Below are 20,100 nucleotides of genomic sequence, written 5' to 3'. Positions count from 1 at the left end.
ATTATTTCCTGAGCTGGAAGACATCATCTGTGAATGGATTGCTGACAGGAGAGCAAAGGCTTTGGTTGTGCACAGAGCTGATATTCAAGCATTTGCCCTTGCAATGACACCACAGTTAGAAATATCCTCAGAAGAATTCAAAGCATCACAACACTGGCTGGATGGCTTCCTTCAGCGATATGAACTGTCTCTAAGAAGATCAACAACACTGTTCAAGCTGGAAGATACTAAAGGTATTAAACGTGCACTTACGTTCAAGTCCTTTGTTGATGGCATCGACTTTTCTAAATACCAACTCTCCAACATGATTGCTATGGATGAAACTGCAGTGTTTATGGGCCAAGGATCTCAAATGGCAATTGATCAGAGGGGTGCCTCGTCAATCTACATTCCCTCCACTGGTTAAGAAAGTGCACGTGCCACTTGTATTTTGGCAATTCGTCTAAATGGAAGGAAAGCCCTACCTCTAACCATCACTAAGGGAAAGAAAGATAAGACTGAACGTGTTTCGGGCATTTATGTTCTTGAAACCGAAAAAGCATGGTGCACACAAGCAGTTATAAGGAAATGGGTCGATTTAATGTTGCCACTTGTTTTGCGAGGTGGCCAAAGAGGTCTGCTAGTCTGGGATTCAGTCAGCACTCACCACACTAAAGACATGAACTTCCTTGCAGAGAGAAGAATAGATCAAATAATGATTTCCGCAGGAATGACTGCCTATCTCCAGACTCTTGATATTGCAATAAACAAGCCATTCAAGGACCATATGTGCATGGAAATCAATGACTACATTGAAAATAGAATGGAGAGAAATCAGTGGAAACTTTGTGAAGCCTAGCCTGCAAGAGGTCATGACTTGGGTGAAAAATTCATGGGATAAAATCACTGACAGTTGTGTTGCCAATGCACTACGAGCAGGCTACATGGACAAGAAGTGCTCATTTAAGGAGAGCTCTATTGCTGGACATGAGAGATTGGGGCCAATAGTTCTACAGGGAATGGAGTGAGTCGCAAGAAATTCAGGCTGGAATATGGGGTTTGGAGAGTTATGACGATGTTCCAGAAGAAGATGACATGACTGTATTTGAATAAATGTAGATTGTTGTACATGAAAAAATAAGACATCCCCTGAAAATAAGCCCTAATGCGTCTTTTGGAGCAAAAATTAATATAAGACCCGGTCTTATTTTCGGGGAAATATGGTGTGCGTGTATTCATAATTTTTTGGAATATTTTCCCCTCACATTCTCTCTTTCACAACAGTTTATAGAATTAGCCAATAACCTCCTCAGATTAAGTAAGATATTTTCCTTCAATTTTCTGAAACTAATACTACTTAAAACTTACTGCTATATTTGCAAAGACAGTGCCAACCATCCAGTAGAACATGCGTGGATCACGATTAATAATTTTGGTTGGTGAATATAAAGCCCAAACAGTTGTCATAAACAAGAAAATCCCAACTGGCATAAGAGGTCGCATTGCTTCTAGGAAGGTATGCTGCTTCAATGTCCCATTTTTCTGTGCACTGAAAATGAAATTTATGTTTCATAAGTAACAAGAAATGCTAAAGCAACCATTATTAATATACAAATTGTATACATTATATACAGTACTGTGAAGAGCTATCATTGACTAAGAAGAAAAAAATCAACAGTACTAAACTTTCAAATAAAGTGTTTCATAGATAACTTGGGCACCTGCATACTTTGTTTTTAAAATGTTGCTTTAAGAGTTTTATAAGGGAGTCAATTACAGGGTGTTCGGGATAAATTTGACATATTTATAATTAATTATATTTTTCCGTAAGTTACATGTATTAACACACACTTCTCTTCATTTAAAAGTTTGGACCCTTCTTCATTCATATACAAGATGTCAGAAAGGATGGATAGCTGGAACCCACCTGAATCATGGAAGAGAATAACTTGTATCATGATGATTCGTGCCCGCCATCAAAATAAGGATATTACGACTGCTGCCCAATGTTCCCTGAATACAGTAAAAACAATCAGGCATGAACTAGAGACTTGCAATGGTGACTACGAGGATGTAGCAAGAAGAAAGATCCCTAGCAGACGATCTGATTGCGTTCGTACAGCAGAATTCCTCGCAAATCTGCAGGAACAGGTGTTGAAGAACCCTGGCATTGGAATTCGGGCTTTGTTCGTGGAGTTGCTAACTGTAGTCAAGCCCTGGATAACAAGGGTAGCCAATGGTAGGCCGTATGTATGGCAGCAGGATTCGGCCCCTTGCCACACCTCTGGGAAAAGTCAAAAATGGTTGTCTGAAAATTTCTACGACTTCACCAGTCCAAATGTTTGGCCTCCAAACTCCCCAGACCTTAACCCCATGGATTATTTTGTATGGGGCGCAGTTGAAAAAGACACTAATCGCACTTCCAGTAATACAAAAGCCCAGTTAATGGATAAAATTAAAACAGTTTTTGCGGCCCTTCCCAGGGAGACTGTAGCATCAGCTTGTTCGAGGTTCCGAAGCAGAATTGAAGCTGTGATCGATGCTAATGGTGGTTATTTTGAGTAAATCTTGTTGATAGTATTGTAATTAACTCTGCCTGTAATGTTTTTTTGTCAATTCATTAAATTTAATAGATACACAGAAGATTTTCTTTTTCCTTACGAAACTGTCAAATTTATCCCGAACACCCTGTATATACTCTTTTAGATATGAGTAAGTTCACTGCTGCTTGGCATCATTTGCAGATGCATAAACATCAATGAGTAATTTTATACAAGCTATTTTGGAATGCTGGCTAAACAGATTTTATTCAGATTTGGCATTTGAAATTCTTACAAAAATCTGTCTCAATTCATTTTAATTTTTGTTTTGACTGAAACATTTTTCCAAGAGCAAAAAAGAGAAAAAAATATGTCACATTACATCTTGCAATAACTAGTGCTCTGACTCAATGGAATTAAATAAAATTACATTTTTGGATACACATGTGAAGACATCCATGAAATTAAATATTGGTTTCAATTTTTTACTGCTAAGATGACTTGAAGTGATATTAATAAATCTGCAATGACTGGGTGAAATTTAATGAAATTTGATATTTATAGATGGTCTGATTGAATCAGAAATTTAAATTAAAACTTTTCATTTAAATTTTTGTTTCAATCAAAACATCTGTATATAATACAAAAATGGGTTAAAGTTCAATAAAATACACATAAATTTTCAAGTTTTTTTTAAACAAAAGTACTACTCGAGAGTTTTTTCATTTTTGGTGAAACACCATCTTACCGAAAAGCATGAAGGGGCTACTGCTATATCTAGAAATTCTGCTCCAGAGTGAGATCTCCAATTTCTCTTCTAGTCCCCTCCCCCATTCTTATGTGCAGCATGAATTTTATTCTTCATGGACCTGCTTAACACTAATTATCTACAAAGCAAATTTTTCCCCATTCAAGGGTACAGAAATAAAGTAGGTATCTGGGCCTGTTGCTAATTAATACATGGAAATGTGAAGGTCATGCATCAGGAGACTTCCTGATTATCTATCAGAAAAATGCTGCCAGTGGTGTTATCAGCAGCAAGATGAAGCACTGTTATGGCTCTATACAGACAGATTGGGTATTCCTTGCATGGAATATATTTGTTTGTGCTAAATATTTTTGTTGAAGATGTCAGCCAAAAAGTGAAACATCATTTAACATTCAGTTAAAATAGTTCCACAAGTTTAACCCACTTGATTATTCATAGTCCTGCCAGTTAACTTAAAAAGCATTCACTTAATAAAATTCAGCAAGGAAAGTATACACCAAAAACTGAATGTTGAGCTCTTAGTAAGAAAAGAATAAAAAGAATAACAAACTGAAGTATAGATAGTGTAACTTTGAAGAATAGATTTAGGAGTCAGTTTCCAAGTTGGACTAGTAACAGCAGTACTCTTAAACTAGCAATTTAGAACTATAAGTTAAGACTGATCTTAGGACATGCCTGGTGCATACATGCAAAAAGTAAACACACCAAATAACTAGTTGCATATTATGCTATATTAACAATAGAAATCTGTTAAAAAACGTTTAATTTTCTTGACCAAAAAGATCTGGAATGACTTTTAATGGGATTATATTGATCAAGTGCATATGATAAACAACTATGTTATACCAACTAGTTTCACCAACTGAGGCTGTTGGCATCTTCAGGGTACATAACTGATGTAAGGCACTAAAAAGTAAAAAACTATTACAAACTATAATCAACCGATTCCAATTATATTAAACAAAGAACAGAGCGCGTACAATACATGCATAGAGCGTGCATGATATCACTTGTTGTTATTTAGGAACATTCTATAATTGGCACTATAATTCAGTTCTGATGAGTTGATCTTGCCCGTGATCTCTTCCAGATCACAGGCAAGATTAGTCCTTGGTTCCTGTTAAGGTTTTGTATACAGCAGGCAACTGTTGTGGCCTCCTTAAAAATTCGGGAGAGGAAGTCCTCCTCCATATAAGGAATTGTGCTTCTATCCCACTCTGGGATATGGTTCGTTCTTGAGAAATGAAAAGCTAACCCCGATTTTTCTTCTCTGTTATTATTGATGTCCGCTATGTGTTCTTTTTGCCTAATTTCAAGGCTCTTGAAGTTTGGGCGATGTAATTCAAGCCGCACGAGCAGGGTATGTTATAAACTCCAGCATATTTGGAAAAAGGATGGATATCTTTTGGAGATCTTAAGAATTGTCTAATCGTTTCTGTAGGTTTAAAGGCCACTCTTATTTTATGTGGTCTAAGAAGTCTAGCAATCTTATTGGAAACTGTTCCTAAGTATGGAATGACGATGGTAGAAATATAACGTATATCATCTTGTCTTTGTCGGGGTTCGGAGAAATGTATCTCGTGGACGAGTCTTCGAGGAAATCCATTCATGGTAAGGTTGGTGGATATCAGGGATAGTTCTTCCTGGAGGTCTTGTTGATCTGTTGTAAGGAGAGAGGCACGGTTCTTCAACATGTGTACAATACTAAGTTTCTGAGAAATGTGGTGGCAGGAAGTGAAATGTAAATAACGTCCTGTATTGGTTGGTTTGCGGTAAACTGAGGAAGTTTGCTCCCACAAAACATTACTTCTCTGTTCCGTCATTGTTTAACATCAAACTTTTTCTTATGGAATAAAACCATATATCAGCAATTGACTGGCCTTGCAATGGGTAGCCCCACTCTCTCCATCTTGTGCTGATCTCTTTATGGAGGATTTTGAAAGTAAAATCTTATCTTAAACAGACCCTAAACCCACAGTATGGTGGAGATACGTGGACGATATCTTTATCGTTTGGAACCGCACAATAAAGGACCTGTTCGACTTTCTTAACAAAATCAACTCTCTACACCACACAATCAAATTCACTCTAGAACTTGAAAAAGATAACCAATTATCATTTCTGGACACTTTAATTAAGAAGCTTCCAAATGGTGGTATCAACCTATCAGTTTACCGCAAACCTACCAATACAGGACGTTATTTACATTTCACTTCCTGCCACCACATTTCTCAGAAACTTAGTATTGTACACATGTTGAAGAACCGTGCCTCTCTCCTTACAACAGATCAACAAGACCTCCAGGAAGAACTATCCCTGATATCCACCAACCTTACCATGAATGGATTTCCTCGAAGACTCGTCCACAAGATACATTTCTCTGAATCCCGACAAAGACAACAAGATGATATACTCTATATTTCTACCATCGTCATTCCATACTTAGGAACAGTTTCCAATAAGATTGCTAGACTTCTTAGACCACATAAAATAAGAGTGGCCTTTAAACCTACAGAAATGATTAGACAATTCTTAAGATCTCCAAAAGATAGCCATCCTTTCTCCAAATATGCTGGAGTTTATAACATACCCTGCTCGTGCAGCTTGAATTACATCACCCAAACTTCAAGGAACCTTGAAATTAGGCAAAAAGAACACATAGGGGACGTCAATAATAACAGAGAAGAAAAATCAGGGTTAGCTTTTCATTTCTCAAGAACGAACCATACCCCAGAGTGGGATAGAAGCACAATTCCTTACATGGAGGAGGACTTCCTCTCCCGAATTTTTAAGGAGGCCACAACAGTTGCCCGCTGTATACACAACCTTAACAGGAACCAAGGACTAATCTTGCCGGTGATCTGGAAGACCCTTATTAGATCCCTCAACTCGCCAGAACTGAATTATAGTGCCAACTATAGAATGTTCCTAAATAACAACAAGTGATATCATGCACGCTCTATGCATGTATTGTATGCGCTCTGTTCTTTGTTTAATATAATTGGAATTGGTTGATTATAGTTTGTAACAGTTTTTTACTTTTTAGTGCCTTACATCAGTTATGTACCCTGAAGATGCCAACAGCCTCAGTTGGTGAAACTAGTTGGTATAACATAGTTGTTTATTATATGCACTTGATCAATATAATCCCATTAAAAGTCATTCCAAATAGCAATCTGTTTTACTGTTACTGAGTTGTGAAGGACTACTATCTTTCAAATGTTTAAAAACAAAAGACAGGACTAGAAGTGTCACTTATCCAACGCTTGCTAAAATGCTATATGAACATGTTGGTAACAGATGGACTAATTACTCTGTTGTTCAAAGTAATGCTTAATATACTGTTTAGTAGGAGCAGTGTTGTCTCAAAAGAGTTTGATGCTGATTGAAAAATCCATTTTAGTTTTAACCATCTGTTAAGGATGTATGAATGTGAATAGTAAACTGATGAATAATGAAATACATCCCCCCCCCCATCCCATGGGAGTCAATATAATACACAGTTCATATATATAGTGTCATTGTGTATACTGTGATATAAGAATTTACCTTTCTATCCTAATAACACTAGCTAAAAGGATTACAAAAACTCAGGATACATATTTGATTATAAAAACTTATACTTAAAGACAAGAAGAATGATACTAGTTTTGCTATTCATATATATATATATATATATAATACAGTATAAAGTGAACATCTTGATTGGCATTCAGGATAATACATCACTGAAACAGCAAAAATCATAACTTGAACAGCATCAGAAACACAATGAGAAGTGTAGTCTGAATGCAAAATGGACAAGGTATAAACTACCCACAAGGTACTCCACAAATATCTAGTATGCATCAATCAGCTAGATCATAATGTAGAGAAGTGCAGTTGACTCACTACAGCAAATACTGTTAGAACAAATTTACTCACACTATAACTACTGATAAGGAAAGAAGACTGGCTAGCTGGAGAGAAGCCAAACTGGTGGTTCAGGACAGAGGTATCTGGAAGAAACAGATCTCAGCCTTATGTGCCATGTGACAGACAATAAGTAAAACTACTGAAAAGTAAGCAAAGTCCCAAACAAAATACCCTATAGCAAACTATTCTTGTGGTCATGACAGGTTTGCTATAGTGAGTCCACAGTGTGTAAAAATCAATGATCTAAAAGGATTTAATGATGACAAACAGGTTACTCAGAAGGTTAATGAATAGGCTGATTGTAAGTGAAATAACAATTAGAAAAGCATTATATAAACCAAAACAATTTATGAAGGTCATTTCCTTGTGTTCTTGTTCCATAATTTAAAACCAAAAGTGGAAGAAGAATTTCACTCAGATTAGATATGATTTTGCATAACAATGTGAGGCTATATGTTTTGTGAATATCAAATCTTATGGGGCAGTATGGATGGTAATTACTAAACCTCTTGCCCCCCCCCCCCTCTCTCCATACAGTTCTGATATGAACCAACCAGACTTTGATCTATTCGCTACATTGAATCATTCCATGGGAAATGCTACACTACCACTGATGAGATTTCTGCTGAAGTGATCTGATCTATTAAGTACCAATTAAAAAGGTCTGCTGATAGGAATATAAAACTTATCTAAATGTTGGGAAGCAGTGGTATGACAGCATGAAGATTATTAAAGGCTTGTAAATGTATTTTGTTAAGTAAATATTTACCCAATATAAGTCCAATTTATTAGTAGCTATGCATTTACAACATGCAACTAGCTGCATGTTGTAGATAAGAGGTACCAGTTTCCAGGTTCAGCAATGCATCATTCTCACAAACAAAATTTTTCATTCTGTTTACCATCATAGTGCATGTTTTATAATTTGAAAGTTACCCACAGCAAAAATGCTTTTTATGATTTTCCATATTTTGAAAGGCAGTTACATCCCAAACTGCTACCTCCATTGTTGTTCATTTAACATCAAAGTGGACATTCTTAGTGAACTGCAGAATGGTGAGGAATGGACATTAGGTCAAAAGGCCCAGTTGCTTCCTGATATTCCTTATAGGGTATATGGAGATATCCTCTCAGTTATCTTACTTTAATCCTTTAAGCCTGTTAATCATCATTTCCACAAGGATTTATACAAGATACTGAAAGTTAACAATTATGTTTTCATTATTACCAGCTTCCAATGTGCAAATTCTTTCCAAAGTAATGTTATTTATCTTGTCTTCAATAAAGTCAGCATGGAAAAATGATACATGGAACCAATCTTTCAATTCTAAATGACTTACAGCTTAAACAGAGACTATATATTGCTTGATATAATGTCTCATTGACACCACAAAATTGTATTGTATTGAATAGCTTCTTTCTAGCACCTTGTCGTATGCCTTTTCCAGATGTATGAAAGTTAAATATAGATCCTTGTTATATTCCCATGATTTCTCAACTATGTGCCTTAAAGTGAAAATCTGATCAAGACTTCTGTTTGGTCTGAATCTTACTTGTTTTTCACAAAGCTTTCCTTCTACAATCCTTCTTAGAGATTTCTCAAATATACTTGTATAAATCTTACCAGGAACAGTTAGTAGGGAAATTCCTCTATCTCTCACATTCAGTTTTATCTCCATTTTTATCAAGGCTGTGGAGTCTGTACATTAAACCTCCGACTCCTCAATTTAATGGTACCATCGACTCAGAGTTTTCCAGCTATTTCTCATTTTTCTAAGCCTAAAAAGGCTGGTTGTGAAAAAAAGGATAGAGGTACACTATTCTTCACTGCCATTTCAATGATGTGGTTTTAAACTTTTCTGGCATCATTGTTATGATAACTTTGTCAGATGTAAAGTATCTTAGTAGTTATTGTTTGCCTCCAGCAGATTTCTGATCTTTCTTTAGCCCTGAAGTAGAGGGAATGTGTTTATTGCTGTCTTTCTCATTCACAGCTTTTAACACTTAAATTTAATGCTCTTGTAGGTGCATTTTTATCAGAACTACAAAAACTACTAATTTTTGCATCACATGCTTTTTCACAATTACCATCTTCTATAATACACTGACTCACATTATATTTCCCATCTGTTGTTATTGTGAAATATTCAAAAACAGCAGGCTCTGTTGACATTTTTTTTTTGCCATTGTGAATTTTTTTTCATGATATGCTGCTTTCATTAATATAATATATAAATTATCATAAAATATGTTTTATTTTGAAATTTGCAAAGAACTTGAAATTAAAATATATCCTGAAAATATAGGTCAATCAAATTATTATCTGTGAAATAGAGTAAATTTTAACATATTATTTATATTACAATTTAAATTCATTAGGAGTCTGAGTTGGTACCTTTTTACTAACTCCACAGCTCTGCTTTTTAAAGATGGGTACTATGAGAGCTTTGCTCTAATAATCAAGAATTCGACCATTTGTCCAGTGCAGCGACTATTAAAATTTCTATAACTCCATACTTAAGCATTTTTGGAGGGATATCATTTACTCCAGCTGCCTTTCCATGTTTTGGGTATTTGGTGGCTTTTTTCTTCAAAGTAATGATATACATTCCTGGTTGCACGTCTGTTGGGTGTTTCCTACCACAATGCTACTATCAATGCTTATTTCATTTAGCAATATTTTGATAATTACTCCAGACATCAAGGATATCTTTCTCTCCAGTTTTCATGTCACCTTTATCATCTGATTCCTTTTACAGTAATCTTTCTTTCTTTCTTCCATTTCTAAGCTTTTTCAATAGCCTCCAGGATACTTTGCCATCTTTCTGATATTTATTTTTTCTGTTCTTATCAAAGTCGTCCCATGACTTTTGTTTAGTAGTTTTACACAGTGCTTTGCTTTCTTACGTTTTTCTCTGTATTCTCTAAGAGCACAAACTGACTTACTTGCCAGGAACTTTCGATATGCTTTCTTCTTTTCCTTTGCTGTCATTAATTTCCTGAGTCCATCATGGAGTTCTGATTTTTTCTATCCTTGCAGATAACCTCACCGCATACCTCTCTGACTGAATCAATGTTTTCTTCAGGATTTGTCACTGAATCTCTAATTCTTGGTTCTTGTCTTCAAATTTTCATTTTTTTCTCGAATTATGTTTGTGTATTTTAGTCTAATTTCAAATCATCTGTATACTTGTGTTCTGAACCAGTGGAAAAACATCTCTATTAACAATAACATAGCAAGACTTATTTCTTACATCTCTCTGTGTGAATTTGTGCACCTTTTTATGTTGGAATATGGTGTTAGTAATAACTAATTCATGTCCTGAACAGAAACCCAGCAGGTGCTTACCATTATTATTAACTTTACTCATTTCTCCAAATTTTCCCAAAACATTTCTATATGTCTGATAATTCCTACTCTGCTGTTCACATTTCCTACAAGGATCAACTTTTCCTTTTTTTATTATGTCAGCTGCTTTCTCTAATGCTTCAAAAAAATATGCTTAAAAAAAAAAAAAAACCTCCTTTCTTAGTAGAACCTTTTGTGAGACCTGGGACACAAATCTCACTATCCAGTTCCCCATTCTGATATTTACCCACATCGTTCTACTTGGTATTGCCTGCCATTCAAGATTATCCTTATATTGAGTGTTCAATACTACAGCTATTCCTTTTCCCTGATTGTTATTATCTGAATATAACATTTTGTAATTATTGTTTAAAATGATCACCTGTTTTTGTTTTCTTTGTTTCAGTCACGCCTATTATGTTGATCTAGTGCTTATCCAATTCTTCTGCAAGTTCAATTTCTTTTCCATTGATGCATCTTGTGTTGATGGTTCCAATCTTGAACTCTGTTAATGCTGAGTTCCAGGATATGTTCCAGTAGCTGACTTTTTGCTGTTTGCCCAGGTTCCCTGGTGAAAATCATAGGGGGAGGAGCATTGTTTAACTGGGTAACTCCCCAGCCTGCATGAAATTGTCATGATTTTGCATTATATTTTAAGCCAATAAGAATACAATTTGGTTGGCTAAATCCCAAACTGCCAGTTCATTCTTGTTCATTCAGTATCCAGGTAGATACTTAACTGGGTACACGAGAATGTGAGGATTGGACATTAGGCCAGAAGCCCTGGTCAGTTCTCTGCATTCCTTAAATGGCTTCATAGTCTCCTTCAAGTTATACAGCTTTTATCCTTAAGCACCCCAAATTTAATATTTAACAGATGTTTAATATACGTGTAATCCTTAATTTCTTATATGGTGATAAAAGACAACAGCAGTGATCACTATCTCTAAACCTGATATCAGAGAGGGAAAAAAAAAAAAAAAAAAAAAAAAAATTCCACTACTTTAAACTCATCCAACCACAAGATGAACTTTTAAATGCATTCTAACTCAGTATGCTTGGATAAGAAATGTATACAATTCGACAAAGGAACATCATAAGACACAAATTAATAAAAAATAAGTGTGTTTTATTTTTTTTTATATAGCAGAAGTACATACTCAGATTTTTATACCCTATACGAATTCTTTAAAGACACCACCACCACCACCACTACTACTACCAGCTTGCTTACTAAGGTTGTGATGCTGTAGTGGTGGGCGGTAGATAGCATTGGTGTAAAGTGATGATGATGGTAGTTGCGGTTTGTTGCAGTTGGCGGATTTGAGTGGTGGAGACAGAGCTCTAGAGTAGATGCCCTCCTTCGATGAGTCTTTGAACTCCCTGGAGGTGTCGCATAATATTAATAATGTACTGTTGGCTTTCAACTTTTAGATTGCATTACATATATTTTATGAGAATCAAACCCATGGCAGGCAATACCTAAAGAGTGGAAATCTGTAGACAATAATGCCATTGGTGGATGAATAAGCCAAAGTCCCTAGCTCTAGAGAACAAACATTACTTATGGTAATAGATCAGTTGGTGTGAGATCATTCCTCTGATTACTGACGATCTGAAATGGGTTTAAGAGGATCTGATCCCCAACATGATGGTTACAGGTCTAAATATTTCAAAAGACATTCTCTATTAAGAGTGAGGATTATTCTATACATAAGTAAGTAAAAATACATTTACTGAAAATAACTTTCCTTACCAATATATATTATATAAACTGACTGGTAATGACATGCCATAGGATCCAGCTGAAAAAATGAATTAAAAATTATATAGGTGGAAGAAAATATGCATACAAATCAAATTAAAATAAGGAAATTAAAATTATTAACCTATTAAAATGAATCACATTCATTTGGATAAGTTTTTTTTTACTTGTTTATTACTTTACATATGTAGTTATTATATTTTTTACTGAGATAATGGTTTTGTTTCCACCTATGCTTGATAACACATTAAAGACAATGACATTATTCATAAAGCTTTTTTCTAGGCTTTACATGATGTGACCATTGTATTTAGCATGGGGAACAGCCTCAGCAGCAATTTCAGTAGTTCTGGCCTTCATAAACGCTTAGCAAGGAAATGCATGTTAAATCTTATCATACCCTGGAATGGAGAACATGATAATATCAAATACAATTAAAAATTCATTGCTAGTGTTCACTATATAATAAGCACTGTTTATGATGCAATGTAATGCATCCATGAAATCTGCAAGCAACACCATGCTTTGTCAATACCTTATTTTTCACTATTCCCTCCCCTCTCCCTCCACACATGACTACAAAACTTATGGCACAATGCATGGAAAGGATGTAAGGGGAAAAGAGTCTACTGATATATATATTTCATGAACAGTTCAAAACTGTTTTTAGGAAAGATAGTGAGAGATGGTGTCAAAGAACAAAAGCAGGTGGAATGAAAGGAGAAGGAAGAAAAGTTTAATAGGTTTGAAGATTTGACAGTAAATAGATAAACCAGTGGCCTCATGATTTTGCATCTTAGAAAATGGAGAAATGACTGCGGCCAGTTCACAAGAACACCATTTATAAAATTACCTACAGTAGAGACACAGAGGATAGGTGTGAGGATGACTGGAAGTGAGTGACATCAATGATTAACATGAAAGATCTAATTTGCTTGCTCAAAAAAGCAATCACTCTACATTTATAGAAATAACAAAAGTTATAATGGACACTCAACAGTAACTCACAATGAAACACTACAAAAATACCTAGTGACAGTAAATAGTACTGCCAATAATACACACTAAACATGGGAATTCAGGCAGCATCTCATGTATGTTTCATTTACATCATACAGTTTCAGTATTTTGAATAGTTCTCCTCTTGGCACCTATTTGTATATCTTTCAAAAACTACAAAACTAATTATGTTTCATTATATTCTCATAATTTCTCAAATATTTGTTTTGAAATAAAAATGTCATAGCAACTATCTCTTCATCTGAACTTGACTTGTTTAGCTAATTTCTTTCATTTATGTTTTTTGGTGCTCAAATTAGGAAAGTGCACAACAGATTACAGAGATCACAGGAGATTGGCATTTCTTTTCTCTTCTCCTCTCCCCTAGTACCTTAGTCAGAAAGATACCACATCACGTAACTTTAGATGGAATACATGCAATTAACCAAATCATTTGATAGGTGGATTGTGAATGTTCTAAAACTCCATGGAGATGTCAAGTAGTAATAATAATCACATTAATGAGTACATTAACTGATCATCTATAACCGGAAGTATAATGATTCAGCATGTTCAAATTAATATAGAAGAACCGCATATAATTTTAATTTGATCAACCATAAACTGATGGAAGATTATTTCCAATATTCAACAGCATAATTATTAGATTTTGCTCTTTTTATCAAAAAAATAAAAATAAATTCTTTCAGGTTATGTCCTTATCTAAGAACTATTTCCAAACTACATGTTATCAGTTCAAAAAAACCTAAGTAAAACCCATACAAAACAGTAAATTTGTACTTTTTTTTTTTTTTGGATAATTAAAGCAAACAAAACTTTTACATTAAATGTAAATGACAGTTTTAAACCTCTGTCATTTCTTATATCTGTTAATTCGTCCTCTTCTGTAATCTTTAAATTCCCAATTTACATGTGCTTAAGACAAACGGATCTCTTATCCAATTGAAGGATGATATGTCAAATGAGGGAAAATATTTGTCAATATTTGTATTTAGTAATCTTAAGGTTTGTAAAATTAGATCTATTAGATTTTCATTCAGTTTGCACTTTTTCGTTAGTTCAAACATATTTACTGCATTTTCTTTTCTGATTCTTTCTTCCCAAAGCATTAGTTTTTCTTTGAATGCGTTAATTTTGTCAGTGGAAGTAAGAATGTTTTCACAGTCTCCCTGCATACTTTTATTAAATGTATTTAAAGATTGAAATAAATCAGCAAGAAATGCAACCTTACTGCACCAAACCTTGTCGCTAAGAAAATCTGATAACTCAGATTGTTGAGTTGTCAAAAAAAATTATAATTTCCTCTTTTAGTTCATAAAATCTTGATAAAACTCATCCACGAGATAACCATTTCACTTCTATATGTATTAACAACTGCGTGTAAGAAGCTTCTATTGAGGTGCATAGTGCTGCAAACAATTTCCATTGTAACGACCTGGCTTTTATATAAGTGACAATTATTGATAGTCTCGTCTAATACTTTTTTAAGATCAGGTACCAATGATTTTGATGCTAGTACTTCTCTGTGGAGAAAACAATATGTAAAAATAATTCTAGGATTCTTATTTTAAGGCAGTGTAACAAATCTTTTTACATTTCCTGACATTGAGTGGGCACCATCCATGCAAATACTGATGCAAGAATCCCAAGACAAGTTATGGCAATTAAAGTAATTACCAACAACATCAAAAATATCTTGGCCCTTCGTTGTTTTGGGGAGTGTCGACAAAATAAAAACTGTTCTATAATATCTTCCTTATAAATGAATAAATCTACTGAAGGTTAGAAGTTGAGTTTTACCAGTTACATCAGTTGATCTGTCCAAATGAATAGCAAACATATCTGCTTCTTTAATGTGAGATACCACTTGCAACTCAACATCTTTGGTCAAATCCTGAATACATCGATAAACGGTGTTATCTGACACGGGAATTTTTAAAATCTCCTTTTCATATTCCTTGCTAAACATGATATTAACAATTTTACAGCATGCTGGCAGAATTATAGATTCTGCAATTGTGTAACTGGCTTCTTAGAATATTTCGGACAGTTACAAATTTACTCCATCTTTTTGCTTGAATAGTTTTATCTGGTACAAGTTGTCTTTTAAAATATTCAGCCGGATTTTTGCTCCAGTAAGAATGTTTAGATTGTAAATGTCTTTTTAATTTACTTGGAATCATAGCGTTGTTTGCTAATTTTTCACCACAAACTACACATGTAGTTTGTGGCAAAAAATAGGACATGGCGGACATTATTTCCAGTCAAGAAGATCCGCCACGTAGGATGTGGCAGATCTTCTTGACTGGAAATAAAGCCAAATGACAAATAATTTTCGTCGATGGCGAATGTTAGTTTTTAATTTAGTTTTAGAAGAACCAGTACTAGATATGGTATCAGCCACTGATGTGCTGGGCAAAAACTAGCTTCACTTTCTTCTTTCCTTTCGACGTACTAGCTTCACTTTCTTCATTGTCTTCAAACTTCCGTTTTTATTACAAATTTATCCATGTTAAAGGAATACTATTGAATAAAATTAACTGAATGAAAAAAATAAATAAATAAAAGGAATCTTACCAGTTACCTTAAAAATAAGAGAATTAAATGAAGTTAATTGTGAACACACTTATCAAAAGATTAAAGCTAATTATTTACTTAATCCCCTTCACTCCACCTGGGAGCATAGGTCTTCCACCACCATTTTCCACCAGACTTTTTTTTTTGCTTCTGATTTTATTTGGTTCCAGTTTTTATTAATATTTGTTATTTCTTTCGGCATTGTTCTTTTCTATGTTTCTCTTGGCCTTCCTCGTCTTCTTTTACCCTGTGGGTTCCAAACTAGAGCGTGTTTTACAATTTTTTTTTATCTTCTTTCCTCAACACATGCCCTAACCATCTCCATTTCCTTTCACAGCCAATATATTCCCAGTATCATTCTTAAACACTTGTTTAGAAAAACTTGGGCACTGTTAACTATCTTTTTGTTTAACATCCAAGTTTCTGATCCATACATTAGTATTGCCTTTACATTTGAGTGAAATATTCTCATTTTAATTTTTATAGACAAATTCTTGTTTTTCCAAATATTTCTAAGTTGGTTGAAAGTTGAATAAGCCAGCTGTTTCCTTCTATTTATATCTTCAGTAGTTCTTCCTTTTATTGATACTATTGAACCGAGGTATATGAATTGTTCTACTTCTTTAAGCGGTATTTCTTCTATTGTTATTTATTCTGCTTTGCATTTATTTTCATCAACATTGTTTTATTTTTATTTATCCTAAGATCAACTTTTTTTGCTGTTTCTACAAGTGTTGTTGTTGTTTTTTGTTCTATATGTTGGTGCTTCTGTGAATGTAAGCAGATATCATCTGCAAAATCTAGATCGTGGAGTTGGTTTTGAAGCAACCATTGTAATCCTGTATTTCCATGACATACTTTTCTCATCATCCAGTCTACGACAATTAAAAACATAGTAGGGGAGAGTATACAACCTTGCCTTATGCCTGTCTTTGTTTTAAATGGTTCTGAGAGGGTATTTCCATGTATTACTTTAATTTCAAAATCTTCATACATTTTTTTAGTTATTCTTATTATTTTTTCTGGGAGTCCATAATTTCTAAGTAATTTCCATAAGGAAGATCTGTTTATACTGTCAAAAGCTTGTTCGAAATCGATAAAATTTAAATATAAGCTTGCCTGCCATTCCAATGATTGTTCTATGATAATTCGTAAAATAGCAATGTGGTCGGTGCATGATCTATTGGCTCTAAATCCTGCCTTTTCTGGTCTTAGTTGTTTTTCTATTTTAATTCTTTCTAGTATTATCCTTGCTAGTATTTTACTTATAACACTAATGTTTCCTTAGAAGTTACCTTAAAGAATTAAATGAAGTTAATTGTGAACACACTTATCAAAAGATTAAAGCTAATCAACACACAATTTTAAACTGATTCACCAACCATAAGTTTCGTAAAATATAAATAAAGGAACTTCAGGTGCGGATGGAAGACCAGACACTAATAAATAAATGTGCAAATTATGAGATTATTTCTTTCAATTAATTTGTTTTCACAAATCTTGCAGCACACCAAAGACCTTTCGCGGCACACCAGTTGAAAATCGCTGCCTTAGACAACAGCAAGATGAGAACAATAATGCTCATTCATAAGTTGATAGTTTTACCTTTTATTTGGAATATGCAAATTATCAGTTTGCTTCCATGCTGCAGGTTAGACCACCTGAGTATAATACAGTAAACATGCTGTAATGAATACAGAAAAGTCCCACAGAACCAATGTTATTTTAAGCTCATTGTTACAAAACAGCAAAAGCTCAAACCTGCATGATAAATTGAATTTCCTTACAAATGTCATAATCAAACAAAGGAAAATTGTGAGAAACAAAACAAAAAAGGATTGACAGGAACCATATCTTAAGGCACACAAAACAACAATATGAAAAGTACAAATGTAAACAATAATGGAAAATACAACACCTGGCAAAAAGTATTCGATCAATGTTATCAACTACAACGACTGCAACATACACTGTACATTTCTTGGAAAGGTTTAACATAGGAACACTTTAGCATGCAAGAAATGAAATAAAATAACTCACTTTGAAGTATAAAAAGAAAAGAAAATTTTTTGTATGATTTAAAGGCTAATTTAAAGAAAACAAATTATCTGTGTTAGAAAAAAGTATCCGATCAAGCTGACAGTTGGAAAAAAGTAAGCGATCGCTCAGGATACAAACATGTATCATTTCCCAATATGCAAATCTACAATTGTCTGTGCATGCATAAAGCATAAAGAAAACATTTATAAGGAACAGAATCACGATTGTGAAATCTAAATTCTATCTATAGTGATTCTACTGGCAGTAGCATTCTACAACAGTGATTCTACTGGACCTTGCTAAGGCCTTTGACAGGATACCACATGGAATTCTAATCAGTAAACTGCAGCATATGGGGATGGATAGGAGGATGGAGAGATATCAGAGAGTGGTTTATTCAGGAGTAGAGTCTAAAAGATGGCCTGTGACTAGTGGTGTGCCGCAGGGTTCTGTTCTTGGACCACTACTGTTCAATTTGTTCATTAACAATATAGGAAAGGATCTGAGAGGAACTGTTCATTTGTTTGCTGATGATGCAAAGTTGGGTAGAGCAATAGTGGGTGCACAGGATGTCAAAATTTTGCAAGATGATTTGGATAGTTTGGAGGACTAGGCTAAGGAGAATGGATGTCAATTTAATGTGGCAAAGTGTAAGGTTATGCATTTTGGGGTGAAAAGATTAGCAGCAGTATATCACATTGGTGAAACCGTACTCCAGGAGACTGAGGAGGCCAGGGATTTGGGAGTGTTGGTGGATAGGGAGTTGAAGTTTAAGGGGCATATCGCAAAAGTGGCTAAATCAGTTCATCAAATCACTTGGTTGCAGAAAAATACTTTAACAAGCAGAGACAAACAAATTATTGTTCCTCTGTATCGAGCCTTGATAAGACGCCATCTACACTACTGTGCCTAGATATGGGTGCCAGGGTTTATTCTTGATGGGGAGAAGGTGAAGAGGATCCAGAGACGAGTGACCAAGACGATAGCAGGTCTATGGAATGAACCTTATGAGAACAGGTTGAAGATTTGTGGGTTGCAGAAATTGGTTGATAGGCAGAAAAGGGGTGATTATGATTGAGACATTCAAATTACTGAAGGGTTTCTATAAGATTAATTCAGAAGATATTTTTGAGAATAGGACTGGTGGTGGGAGGAATAGGGGCCATACATGGAAGCTGGGCAAGAGTGTGGTTAGCAAGGGTGTTAGAGCTAGGTTTTTTACTTGGAGAGTGGTAAATGAGTGGAATAAGCTGCCAGAGTCTGTTGTGGGTGCTATGACTGTGAATGAGTTCAAGGCGAGGTATGATAGATACTGTGTGAATGTCGAATAGTTGTTCTTGACATGATGTTAGGGCATTCCTCGATGAGTCTGTCAGCTTCTTGGCGTTGCCTGTAATAATAATAATAATATAGTGTTAAAGGATGGCTCCTGTGAAAGAACCTTTGAGCAATTTAAAAAAAAAAAAGAATGATTGAATATCCGAAAGATGAAGTGTCCCAAAGACAAGTAGCTAGATTACTACAATGTGCTCAAAGTACTGTATGTATGTGACATTTGGAAAAAATATCACTTGACTAATAGTCTAAAAAATTGCCACCTCATGCAGAAAGCACAGAAAACTGGCTAAATTTGTGAAGACCATGTGACTGCACAGTATGAAAGTGGCTAAATGGTCAACATTTTGACGAAAAAAAAAAGGAAAAAAAAAAGCATGTTTCCAATGGTGTAAAAAATCATGTAATTGGGAATTGGATGACAGAAAAAAAAAGTCATTTTCAGTGACAAATCTCGAATTTGCCTTGGAACCGATGATAATAAAGGTATCTTTGTATGGAAAAGAGTTGGTGAAAAGTTCTTAGATGAGCGTATTAATACCAAGGCTAAATTTTCCATTTACCATTTCGAGTTGCATGACATCACAAGGTATTGGAAAACTATGTATCAAGTAACGTACAGTCAACTCTGAAGTCTAGGAGGCAATTTTAGAGCATTTTTGGTTCCTAGTATTGAAAAATGGTTCCAGGATTCCAATGACTTCATTTTTAAAGATGATAATGCATCTTGTCACTGTAGCAGATGAATCAAGAATGATCTGCTAAACAATGGAAACACTCCAATTAAAACAATGACCTGGACTTTGAATAG

The 20,100-nt window shown here is 34.7% G+C and overlaps 1 protein-coding gene across 1 annotated transcript in view; it reads right to left on the bottom strand.

The window, feature by feature from the left end:
* LOC150107392 (ethanolaminephosphotransferase 1-like) overlaps positions 1-20,100 on the bottom strand; it is a 182,192-nt gene that overhangs the window by 56,656 nt on the left and 105,436 nt on the right. The window contains exons 6-7 of the mRNA XM_090391860.1: positions 12,309-12,357; positions 1,348-1,528 (exon numbers count right to left, since the gene is read on the bottom strand). Coding sequence (XP_090247986.1) covers positions 1,348-1,528; positions 12,309-12,357 — 230 coding nt within the window. The remainder of the gene's footprint in view (positions 1-1,347; positions 1,529-12,308; positions 12,358-20,100) is intronic.

Source organism: Typopeltis vanoorti, chromosome 4 (genome assembly GCF_054136105.1).
Source record: "Typopeltis vanoorti isolate ZY-2024b chromosome 4, IOZ_Tvanoo_1.0, whole genome shotgun sequence".
NCBI classification, from domain to species: domain Eukaryota; kingdom Metazoa; phylum Arthropoda; class Arachnida; order Uropygi; family Thelyphonidae; genus Typopeltis; species Typopeltis vanoorti.
Note: the sequence above shows the minus strand (reverse complement) of the source record. Positions and strands in the feature narration are given on the sequence as shown.